The 12,228-nt window shown below is 40.8% G+C and overlaps 1 protein-coding gene across 4 annotated transcripts in view; it reads left to right on the forward strand.

Annotated features, from left to right (window-relative positions):
* Nucleotides 1-4,804, forward strand: part of dscamb (Down syndrome cell adhesion molecule b) — an 88,894-nt gene extending 84,090 nt beyond the window's left edge. The window contains exons 32-34 of one of the 4 annotated variants that reach the window (XM_034548391.1): nt 4,284-4,358; nt 4,479-4,648; nt 4,706-4,804. In XM_034548391.1, coding sequence (XP_034404282.1) covers nt 4,284-4,358; nt 4,479-4,648; nt 4,706-4,804 — 344 coding nt within the window. Of the gene's footprint in view, nt 1-4,280 lie in introns of all 4 variants that reach the window. The other 3 variants (XM_034548390.1, XM_034548392.1, XM_034548389.1) reach the window with 3 other exon arrangements.
* Nucleotides 4,805-12,228: the final 7,424 nt, after the last annotated feature.

Raw genomic sequence — 12,228 nt, forward strand, 5'->3', positions numbered from 1 at the left:
GACACTGTTTATGGCCACCAATGCCAACTTTTATTTCAATGCATATTCATATATTTAATCAGTGTTCAATCTCTAGACTGCTGTTACATAGAGTATAGTCACTTTAAAGCTTTACACATTAGACAATAATCTGAGTGGAAGTGTTCCAGCTTTTTTCTAGGTCTTCTGTGGGTGTAGCTCCTTGTTGTTCTCCAACTTTTAGAGTCTTATCACAGTTAGCAAGCACGTCACACATCATGAGCAAGAATTATGAGATTGAGTTCTTCCAAAAGCACCCCGGGCAAACCTTTTTATTCTAAGAAAACAGAAAACTGTTGTTGCCAGTAAATGGTGTTATTTATTTTAAAGTACACGAAGGCTCTGTCTCAAAAATCTTCCATTACATCTGCAGTTTGAGGAAACCTGCTGAACTGCTCTCCGCTTATAGTCTCACCTTACGTGACCCTCTGCTCCTCCGGGTAGCCCTGCAGATCCATTACAAGAAGAGCTGCAGACCGCACACAGAAGCACAGACATTCAGAGACACAGACACGTGTACACAGACCATTCGTCATCTCAACGGCTGTCATGTCGCGCAGTGTGTCTGGGGTCCCTGATAATTAGCGTTGTTGGAGGTGTCCCGTCCGAGGACCAGACATATAGATCTGTGTGTGTGTGTGTGTGTGTGTGTGTGTGTGTGTGTGTGTGTCTTTGATCAGACAAGGGTTGAGGCCATCAGATCTGCTTCTTAAGTTTCAGGCCTCATTCTGTTTTTGAATGTTTGTTCACGGGACATCAGACTCATGTCACAAGTTGACTGGGAAGAGAGAGGGCAACTGAAGGCCATCTGTCAACCGTTTCTGACGCTATTGTCACTCGGTACAAAACACCACTTAGGTGCCACAGTGGAGTTCAGTGTAATACCAGACACTTAGGCAAGTGTGCTCTGGTACTCTGGTGTCCGTTACTTTGGGGATACATTATAGGCAAAAGAATCAAGCTGCGTTGCCTCTACAGTTTTTTTGACATTGCGCAAAAAAAGCATTAAATGCACTCGTATAGAAAAGTTTGGCTTAAGCAGGAAAGTTGAAGGCATATTTATTCTGTTGCAAGTGAGTCCGGCACAAATGTGGAGTATATATGTGAAGACTATTAGGGATTTCAGCTTTTTTTAGCTGTGTCAATTGTTATGTATTTCATCTGACTCTACGGTCAATGAACTGTAAAATAATTGGATCGTGGTTTTCCGAGAGGCCTGCAGCAACTCTGACAATTCATAAGTACCCAGATACTGGAAGGGCCAGCTGGATTTACTCGTAATATTTTAATCACAGGTTCTCTTAAGAGAGTTAAGCCTTTGTAAAAAAAAAAAGAAGCTGTTCTGACCAATTGTTCATCTTATTTATCTTATAATTTTATTCTGCATATGAAAAGGTTGAATGTTTATTTATTGTTAACAAATCTTGCCATGGTAAGACTAAATAACCAGTATGTAGAAACCGTGGAAACACACATGTTATGCCCATTAGTGATTATTCAACACTCCATTTCAAAACAGTGGGCATTGATATGATAGAAGGAAACATTACATATATTTGACCCAACAGTCATGTAGAACTATTGAGTGCAGCTTTAAGATGACCTCAATTGGAACAAAGAGGCCCAAACCATGCAAACAGTCCCAGACCAAAAGCACACAAAAGTAGGAGTAAGTCGAGTCCATCTACTTTTGTTTTTTACCTCATTTATGTAATTTAATCACTTGTCACCTCCATAATCTATAGTAGAAGTAACTTGTCGATTCTAAGTAAAGTGTAATACAGTATTAATCTATTGCAACTCAGACCCAGTGCGGAGCAGTTTGATTGACAGCTGGTGAATGACCCAGCTTCAACCTCGCCGCCGTCTCTGTTACATCTGACTGACCTGGATCGACCTCACCTTCCATCGGCACGGTCAAAAGCTCTTTCTCGTTCGGCTTTCTCTCATCTCACCTCCACATGACCACCTGGCAAACTTGCTATTATGAGAGTAACAGTTTATTTATTCCTCTTCAGAGCCTCATAAGAGTAAATCCATGGGGCCTGTGTCCCATAACAGCTTGTTCCTCGGCACTTTGCTCATAAACGTGCACAGCTGTGCAGGTGATTACAGGGCTACAGGCTTCTTATGATAGGCCTGTAAATATGTTGTGTGTGTGTAGTCTGAATGACGCACACACACAAACAAAATCGGGGAATATTGAAACATCACGTGTCACAACAGTCCTGATTTAGCTGAAGATGCAACAGGCATCACAGAGTAACAGCGTGGAGAAAAATTGCTGTTTGGCTCCACATATTGTCCCATTACATGTACAATCTGCAATTTACTGCCTGATGATTTTTTTAAACTACATTTCTAATGAGCTCCCGCAGAAACACTTTAATTCAATTAGCAATCCGGGCCATTCGTCATCTTTGCTGGCACTAATTGGGCTTATTATAAAACACAGTGAATTATTAATTCTCCCGATGAACCCAGAAAGCCATTCTCCAAGGTCACTTGTTGGAGGGAATGTGCAGACGTGCGTGGGTGCGTGCGCGTACATACTTGAGCCTATTCTATGTCCACGTGAGCCTGTCGGCACGTGTGGGAGAGACAGCTGCGCGTGTTGAAAAGTGTTTTTAGCGATGAACGGTACGTCTGTAAGCGCTTTGTTGATCTCTGGTCCTCTGACAGACGAACGGGAAGATGAACGCTTCCGCAGCCACGAAACAATGCAGACAGATCCTCAGCTCAGATCTGGCAACCCAACACCCTTTTGGGAGGCACTAATTTGTTCTGTTAAATATGTAATCCAATCAGCGAAAGCAAAAGAGATACAATAGCAGAAGAGGTACCATGAACTCACCGAAACCAAATTTAAAGTGTCTCTCCCTCTCTATCTCTACCTCTTATCTAACGCTTCAAACAATTACTTAAAGATTGAAGAGATGGCTTATAATCGGGCTTTATCACTCAGTTTGTGTATGAAATCTGACCTGGTTTATGGTGCTACGGGCGTTTACAAGTTCTTCTGTTTCCTAATGAGACTCCAGTCCTACTCCTACAATTCAACTAAACTTGCAGAAAAAGGTGTTTTATACACCCAAATGCAAGCAGGAATTTATATAGGATATATAGACACAATCCATCATTCAGCTTCTTCACATTAGGAACTAACTTAATCCTTGCATTAGTCCCTATACAATAATCGCAAAGATAACTTGTAACATTGTTATGCTCAGCTCCCTATTTTATTATGTTCTGCACATTTTTCCTGATAGCAACTATTAAATCAAATAGATTCACACTCGGTGGAACATTGGTATTACATTAAAATAATAGTTATGTGAATCATAATCGCAGAAGGGCCCGAGGTGAGCAAATGTAACAGTGTGACTGTGAGTTAAATATGGATTTTCAACTCTCTATGCAGTTAATTTAAACAGAGACGAAGGACTAATACAAATGGAGTCTGTGGAGAAACTCACACTGTACACAGTGGGGATCCCACAGAGTCTGTGGGGGCGAGACTCTCTGGTGAATATAACCATGGAACCAAGCAGACCAATTTTGCAAACAACAACACTGTTTGATAATATGAAGTCCTTCTTTGTTTTTTTAAAAATACTTACACAAATGGACCAAATCTTTGAGTTTAAAAAAACGATTAATGTGAGATTAACAGAGGGGAAAGAGAAAAACGACACACATGATTTTAATTTAATTTTTCACATGAATAGATTAAAGCTGCACTAATCAATATTTGCATACAGTGTGAACAATTGATCATGTGCCTGTACATTTGACATGTGTTTCAGCTTATTGTTTTGGTTTTAAGACCCACTGGACTTTCTTGTTTGTCTGCCACCACTCTTTAAAGTTTTCAGCTAAACAGATTAAACTGTTAGCCCAGCGCCGAACAGCAGACAGATACAGTTAGTGACGAGCTGGTGAAATAGGGGGTATGAGTTGGTGGAGACCAAAAACAGAGCTAAAAGGATGCGTTCTTACATTTTACGGTCTGGATGTGTAAATAAGCAACTGTTTCCCAAAATGTTCCCCATTAAAATTATCTGTAGTGACCAATCAAAGACATTCATTCTAGCTTAATAAGGTGACATCATTGTTGCCCCCGAGTGGCCAAAGAAATCAATCAACGCTGTTGTTAAGTATTTTCATTACTGTCCAACAACACAACAAAATATCACTGTGCATAGAGAGTAACTGTAACTGCACTGAACCTTAATGGTCACCTGATTGTCTCCTTCTCCCAGGAGGAGAGCTGGTCCACTTGCCGCCTTACCTTCGTATGGACTTCCTGTTGAATCGTGGCGTGCCACTGGCAGCCCGAGGTGGAGGGGTCAGCAGCAGCAGTGGCAGCAGCAGCAGTGGAGGTGGAGGAGGAGCAAGTGGAGTTGGTGCTGGTGGTGCTGGTGCTACAGGGGAGACAAGAGGAGTGGGAGGAGGTGGAGGAGGAGCCATGGGCCAGACCTGCTTGGAACCGCAGAGGAGCCGTACCCTGAAGAGGCCTCCTCCCATGGAACCCACCCCCATGGAAGTGCCGTCGCCCAGGGAGGTGCAGCAGTGGCAGCCAGGAACTGCCTCCACCCTACCCCACAGGGATGTCCGGGAGAGGGGAGAGGCCCGGGGTGAGGTCCGGGCAGAGGCTCCCTCCTCGGGAGACCTAGCTCAAGCACAGGCTGCCAAGCTCAGCACTTCCCAGGAGTCCCTGCTGGACTCCAGAGGACACCTGAAACAGAGCAACAACCCCTATGCCAAGTCCTACACTCTGGTATAACACTGGGACGCACACCGGACTGCTTCAGACCCGCTGCAGGAGGAGGACAAGAGACAGACGACAGGCCGAGATGGACAGTTTACCACAACAGAAATTGTTGTACATAGAGACGTTTCCGACATGCGTCTGAAGTGGATGCTTTTCTTTGAGTCTGTCTTTCTTTCTTTCACTCTTTTCTTTCTTTCCTCTCCCGCTCTCCTCTGTTGCTTTCACACTTTTCATTCTCTCACACCTTCGCTCCTCTTCTGATGAATTTTCTCTCACAGTTTTTATTTTCTACTTGAGTATTCTTTTATTCTAAAGTGAAAACATATGAGGATTGCCAAAATGATTTATTTAAAATTTGAGAAAGAGAAAAAAATACTATTGAATTTATATTAAGGACAATTATAGTCATTATTATTATTACTATTATTATTATAGAAAAACAGAAAATGTAAAAAAAAAATTTAAAAAAAAAACAAAACAAGAAGGGAAAGGGAGGAGGACTCTGGAGCACTCTGCAGGAGAACATTGCTTTCTTAATTTATTTTTATTTTATTGTCGCAGTGTGATGAAATCTGTGATTGGGTAACTGAGGGGGTTTTTAGCACTACATGGAGCCAATAGAAGAGAAGAGGAGTGACGCCGGACACGACCGCCAATGCTGACCAACCGTAATGTTTTTCAACCTTTCTGACGACTGCATGGCGACTGATCAAATGACAATTAATAGGAATGGCTGGATATCCAAAAAAAAGAGAATTTTTGTCACACTATGAAATTATACAATGTGAATATATATAAAGAGATCACTTTTATTTGTGGATATTATGGGGGAAATGATTTGGTTAATAAAGTCCTTAGTCATGTTTGCACACATCTGACTTTTATTCATGCTGGTCGAGCCGAACATCGATCCCCGTTCCTCTCGTCTTCCCTCCTGTCCTTCTGCTCCCAGGTGTCCCACTCTCTAAAACCCACATTATTTCCATTGAGATCTGTCATTTCCCAGAAAAATAGAGTTCCAGTAGGTAAGACTGGAAATGGACCATCCTCAAAAATCTAAGACTCATAATTAAGAGTTTAAGGGAGTTTAATTTGTCACCAGGAATAATTCTAAAAACTGTCATGTGGTCAATATCAAATTCCCTTTGGTGAAGTACCTAATTTTGATGTAACAAATCAGCGGCTCCCAGCATATTTTGGCTTGTGTCCTAATTGTCACAGGTTTAATGAGGCGTTTCTACTGTGTGAGTAATGCTTCTCATATATGAATATATGAAGCCGAGGTTAAACTGTAGCGTAAGATTCTCTTCCGTATGTTCAAAGTAGTTGGGCGGCAGACAGGAGAATAATTGCACTGCTATCCTGTCACTTTAGAACAATGCTACCTTAAAACAGTTGGAGAGATAGACAAAATAATTCAAGTTTATTTATCAATTTTACTGCACCGGTTTACCCAAATATGAATGGACAAATCAAAAGGGTATGATTCTCCCTTTCTGCTGCAAAACAATGCAGCATTTCACCGAAATGAATTCCGACCCGTTAATCACGTCGTGATCCCTCAGATTTGTGTCGTTACTTCTACTGATTAATTTTGAGGATTAGACCTTTTTGTTTGAGTCAAAAGGCATCTCTTTTCCCCTCAGCACTGATTTATCTTTATTTATGTTAAACTCACTGCGTTTCTCCCTCTTTTCACCTATTTCACCAACTTACTTAATGCGTTTTGTATCTGCAAGTATAACACCAGCTTCTACAGATTGATTTGAGGAATAACTAAACTAAGGTCATGTGACTAAGGTCCATTTCACATATGGGAGCTAGTAGCCACAAGACATGAGACTTAAAGGGCAACTGTGGTGGTCCGAAACATTTCAAACCCGATATTCCACAACTAAACGTAGTATAAAGAAACAGTCAGTGATTACGCATCACACGTGTCACACTTTTTGTGACCTTATTAGATGGCAAATATCTTGCTGGAATATAGAAAGTTAAAGGTTGATTTATGTCAATTTCCAAGTCATGATGTCATCAGGGTTATCTACTCTGCACATTTACAGCAGAAAGCTTCAGTTACATACTGTGGGCCTGGATGGGTCTAATCAAAGAGTTGCATTGTGGGAAGTGAAGCGTTCAGTGTTTTGGTGATTGGCAGACTGAAAGTCAGGATTTCTCTACCATTTTTGACTGATACTATTCTGTACATTTCCTCCTGATAATTTAGTTTGTAATGTTAAATAATACATTTTTAACAATCATTTTCATTTATAAAATCAGACTTGGCTTAAAAATGGATTCCGCAATAAGCTTTTAAGATAACTTAGCTTGATGTGATCGATCGTAAGAGAGAAAAGGAAATACTTACATTTTATCAACATAGTACACGAACTGAGCTCAAGCATCACAAGCCCGTCCTATTCACCGAGCAGGATTACTCCATCCAGGTGTAGAAGTTGTTTTCATGCACAAATTAATTGGGAAGATGGTGAAAGACGGCTGCGTCCACACACCGGAAAGAAGCGCATGAAGGTCAAGAACAGCCGCATGTCTCAAACATATACATATCACCTTAAAAAGGCATAAAAACAGGTTTTATGGACGCAGCTATCAACAGATGGCGCTGTGCCGTCACTAAATTGAGCTTGAGGACTTTTGGAATGGAAAGAGAGGACCAAAACTATTTCTATCAACCTGAGAGACATCAAGGGCAACCTGGCGGTCTGTTCCGGTGTGTGTCGGCCATTGCACGAGCACACCACCATGAGCACAGTGAATTATTCATGCCTGCACTGACACGGGAACCTATATCAGGTTTACCCTGTCACACCGATCCCCACAGCACCCGGGATGAGACAGCAGAGCCAAGATGGCATGTTTTGCATTTTAGGTATGCATTTTTATTTTATTTTTTACATTTTCATTTCCTTTATCATTTAAATTCTTAAATGTCACTGCTATTTTATTTTATTTTATTGTTTTGTATATATATAATATTTGCTGCTACTCCACTAAATGTCCCCCTGCGGATGAATAAAGTAATATCCTATCCTATATGCATATGGATAAAAAAGCGCTGCAATAACCTTTTAGGAAATCAATGCCACCGATGTAGAATTAAGTATTTCTTCTAGCCTCACTTTGTTGTTGCCATGCAACAAAAAACATCTGCTGCCCATCTGAACACTGAGCCTGCTGATGCACCAAGGAAACTCCATGCAGTGGCTATCAACCATTCCGAGAAAACAGTCACACACACACACACACACAGATAAAATGTATTGTGAGCGAATTACAATGATTGCAGGTTCTTTTTTTATATATATATCTATCTGTGCACTCCGCTCACTGTTGTGAGGTAGTATAATGAAGATAGATGTCCCGCATCCACGCTGAGAAGACTTTATGACTGTGCAGTTGCCTTCGTACGTTAGGAAGAGGCAGGACTGAGTGTGAGTGTGTGACTCCTCGCCTCCTGGCTGCAGGCCATTATCACACCTCCCACCGGCGCTCAGCAGCCAGAGAGGGAAACGCTGAGATAAGAAAAATGGAAAGAGGAGTTTTCAAATCTAATAAGATTGTAGATTGGTCCCCAACCCTATTATTGCTTTCTGCTGGCCAACCCACCGCTCTGTCAGATTAACTCAAGTGCCCCATCATCGGCGCCACCTATCATATTCAAAATGAGAAGTGATAGTGAAGGTTGATGTCATAACACTGTTGATTAGCCTAAATACCAAATGGTGTTCTTTCTCACAAGTGAATTGTTAATGTTTAGGTCGGTTTGATCAAGAGTGAACTTGCACTAAGTTACAGCTTGAAATGTCAAAAGAATAACCATTTCTCTGACCCCAGGCTTACCTGATCAAATAAGGGGATCTTTCTTCTACGTTTGTGTTACCTGGATGCAAGATGGCAGCGTCTGCCCCACAAGCCGCCCTCGGTAAGATTGAATCCTACAGAGTGATGAAGACTGTGGTCATCGTGGGATGATGGTGAAGCAGTCACTGAAGGTGCGGTAAATATAATCGTGTTCTGTTTGCACGAGGACATGTGAGCTTTGTAAACTGGTTGGTTGGTGTTTGTTTAGGTCTGGTTGGTTTTCTTTGGCTTTGTTTCAGTCTAAAAGTTAATTCTGTCTTTTTTTTTCTATTTATCTTTTACTCTGAAGAGATGATCACAGTTGCGACTACCAAATGCATGGAAGAGCCTATTATGTAAAGCCAGTGCTCATGATATGGTAATAAATATAGTTTCTTCTGTTGTTTTTCAGGACTGCGTAAATGTTTTTTTCCCGTCTATACATTGATCAACTAAAGCTTTTTTCACCTTTTATTTATTTTATTTTTTTATTTAACCTTTATTTAGCCAGGCGAAACAGATTAAGAACACATTCTTATTTACAACTGTGGCCTGACAAGAGGCAAAACCTCTTAATAAATTAACGGAGTTAAAAATGGAGTTTGTTTTTTGCTACTTAGTTTATGGTTCGTCCATCTATTTCGACCAGTTATCCACCGTAATAGTTGTTTCAGCTGTTTGTCCACTACTTAGATATATTCATGTATTCAAAACATTAGATACTTATTTCAATTACTTTTAGGTAACTATTCAATCACATATCAAATCATTTTAACGATACATTTCACCATTTAGTTATCTATTTGGCATGTTCCCCAACATTTCTAACCTAGCGATCCAACTCTTTATATCTATTTCAACCATTTATTCCATTACTCTCAACTGTAACATATGCTGTGGGCAACAGCTTCTAATATGAGGATACATTTCTAAAAACCAAATCGTAATCTCCATCTTTTAAATGAGTTTCCATGTACCCTGTCGAGCTCCCCTGGGAATCCGTTTCTTTTAACTGTCCACCGAGGAAACCATAGCGTGACGTGCCATGTCAGTGTGCAGAAGCAGGATAAGAATAAACCAGCGTCCTCCCAACTGGGTTTCGTAATGAGGTGCCTGAAGAGTTGGCAGGAGACATGGGGATAATTTAGAGAGCATGAAACGGAAGGACTTTCCCCCTGTGTTCACACAACACTCCCCTAATCATTATTTTCCTTCTCTTCCCTGTTTTGACCTCCATCTCCCGTCTCTCTCTGTCTCAGATTGCTCTATTGATCCATTTTGCCCGTCTGTCCTTGTCCTTAGTGAAGGACTCGAGGAGCACACGTTGATTTCTGAAAAGAAAATTATTTCCCATGAGGTTGCTTTTGTCAGATCGGGCAAACGGACGTGTTCACAGCAGATATACCACACTTATTTCCCCCATGGATTAAGGGTGTTGATTTATGGCTAATGCGTAGTTTCCAGTACATATAGCATGTATTTGCTGTTGCAGAACTTTCATTTGAGATTGATGGTCAAGGAAACAAAGTCATTAACAAGGAGAGTGTGCAACTGGTGTGATAGCAACATTCATTATTGTTTTTATTAAAGCTTCCCACACCATGTCAGTTAAGCTATGTTTACCCTTCTCTGCTGTCTATTGCATTTCTTAATTATGGAAAGATAGATTTACAGACAATCACAGTTTGTAAACGGATACATTTGTGCTCATTAGTTGGGTTATTAAAGGATGGGCTTATAATTCAGAGTGAAAGTGGATACAAGGGTTTTTAAGCATCACTTGATCATTTTAAGATTGGTTTAGTAAACCATGTCATTTAAATTACATTCTGTAAATATAATGTGCACAATCTAAGTAATTAAAAAAGTCACTTTTCATCATCCAACTGAAGTAATTACAATAAAAGACATTACATATTAGATTACATGTTAAATATTTGGACAATATTGATGTCAGGACAGATGTGCATGGACATGTGTGGTCCCTATGTGTCTTGTGTTATTGACCATATTTAAAAGATGGAGAGTCTTATTAAAAGAGGTCGATGCCCATAGGGGCTGTTAATCATACTTGTAATTGGTCATAGATAATTGGTCCAAGAGACTGTTGAACTCACAGAAGGATAACCTATTGTGGCGTCTTACGTAATAAGGAGTTTGCGTTTGATCTTTAATAAAGCTGTGTGTGTACCGGGGCACTAATACAATCAGCACGGGGGTTTGAATCTGGCTCGAGCCGCTGTGTTCACCCCTGGTACCGTAATGTGCTTTAGATAAGCTTCCACCAACTGCTCACATATCTGATCTGATTTGACCTCAAGCTGTCAACGGAGGGGCTTAGAGAGTAACCTATGTAGCTGGTATCTCCGAAAAGGGGATTTTTCAGTGGGACTTAAACACTTGCAAATTAAATATATCTTTCTGAGTATTGCATCATATTTCATCATTCAACAATGGTGGATTGCAAGTAAAGCGTGTTGCTCAGCGATCATCTGCTTGTAAGCCAACTACTCGCCTCCTCATCTGCTCAGGTCAGTGTCTTGAGTACGATAACGCAGCTTTATGATCACATGAAATATATATATAGAAGATAAATCCTCCCAGAAATGACTACAATCAAAACCCTCACATCCCCTCACTAGTGTAGAATCAGTATGATAAAGGGGTGGGATTGGTAAACTAACTAGCCGGCCTGTGAATGAGCTGCGCTATCATTGTAATGCTAACGTTGCACAGCGGTCACTGAAAGAGTCGATAGATGCTGTGGGGAAACACGAGGAGGGGGAATTATTAGAGGGCGTTCATTCTTTTATTTTATGACATGGATTAGTCCCAACCGGTCACTGAAATCTCAGAATCGGCGTAGCAAGATTAGGACCGATTTAAAAGAGCAGATGAGTTTTTGAGCTATTTTCAGCTATGAAACGCATTATTGCGTTTCATCAAAGTAAAGTCATATGATTTAGTTCATAGCTTAAAAATAGGTTTAAGTGTAGGGATAGAAAGAGAGGCAAAAAAATGTATTATTTTGAACAGCATTGATCTTTTACTTGTTCAGACACTGGTTCACATCGGGTCTCTTAGTTTCAATACAAACATAGTCATAAAATTTTTAACCTTTCTTTTTTTTTTGCGGTGATTGGTTTGCTCAATGCCAGGTATCAATTATCATCCTGCAGCATGAATGTTAATGGCCACAGAATGTGACAGGAAGTTAGAAGTTCGTCTGATCACAATTTTCCATCTGACACGACATCCTGGTGAGCCACAAAGGAGGAGAAACCAATGACTTCATCGCCGTCATCTGCCCTTCCTGCAGGCTCGGAGACCTTTCATTGCTCATGACGTGCTGGAGCTGCTGCAGAACCGCCCTGTATCTACGCTTACAGCCACGGGTCACCGCTCATCAGATGCTTTCCAACGTTCGCTTTGCCCAGAGGCGAAAATGCCATGATCCATTTTCAGATGTATTGTCGCTCATTACCGAGCTAAGACAATATGTTACACACACACTAGGTTCAATATGTTCATCTAGGTCATTCTAGTCTAGCAACCCTTCTAAATACAGTGATTTG

The sequence above is a fragment of the Cyclopterus lumpus genome, chromosome 13, assembly GCF_009769545.1.
Source record: "Cyclopterus lumpus isolate fCycLum1 chromosome 13, fCycLum1.pri, whole genome shotgun sequence".
Taxonomy (NCBI): Eukaryota; Metazoa; Chordata; class Actinopteri; order Perciformes; family Cyclopteridae; genus Cyclopterus; species Cyclopterus lumpus.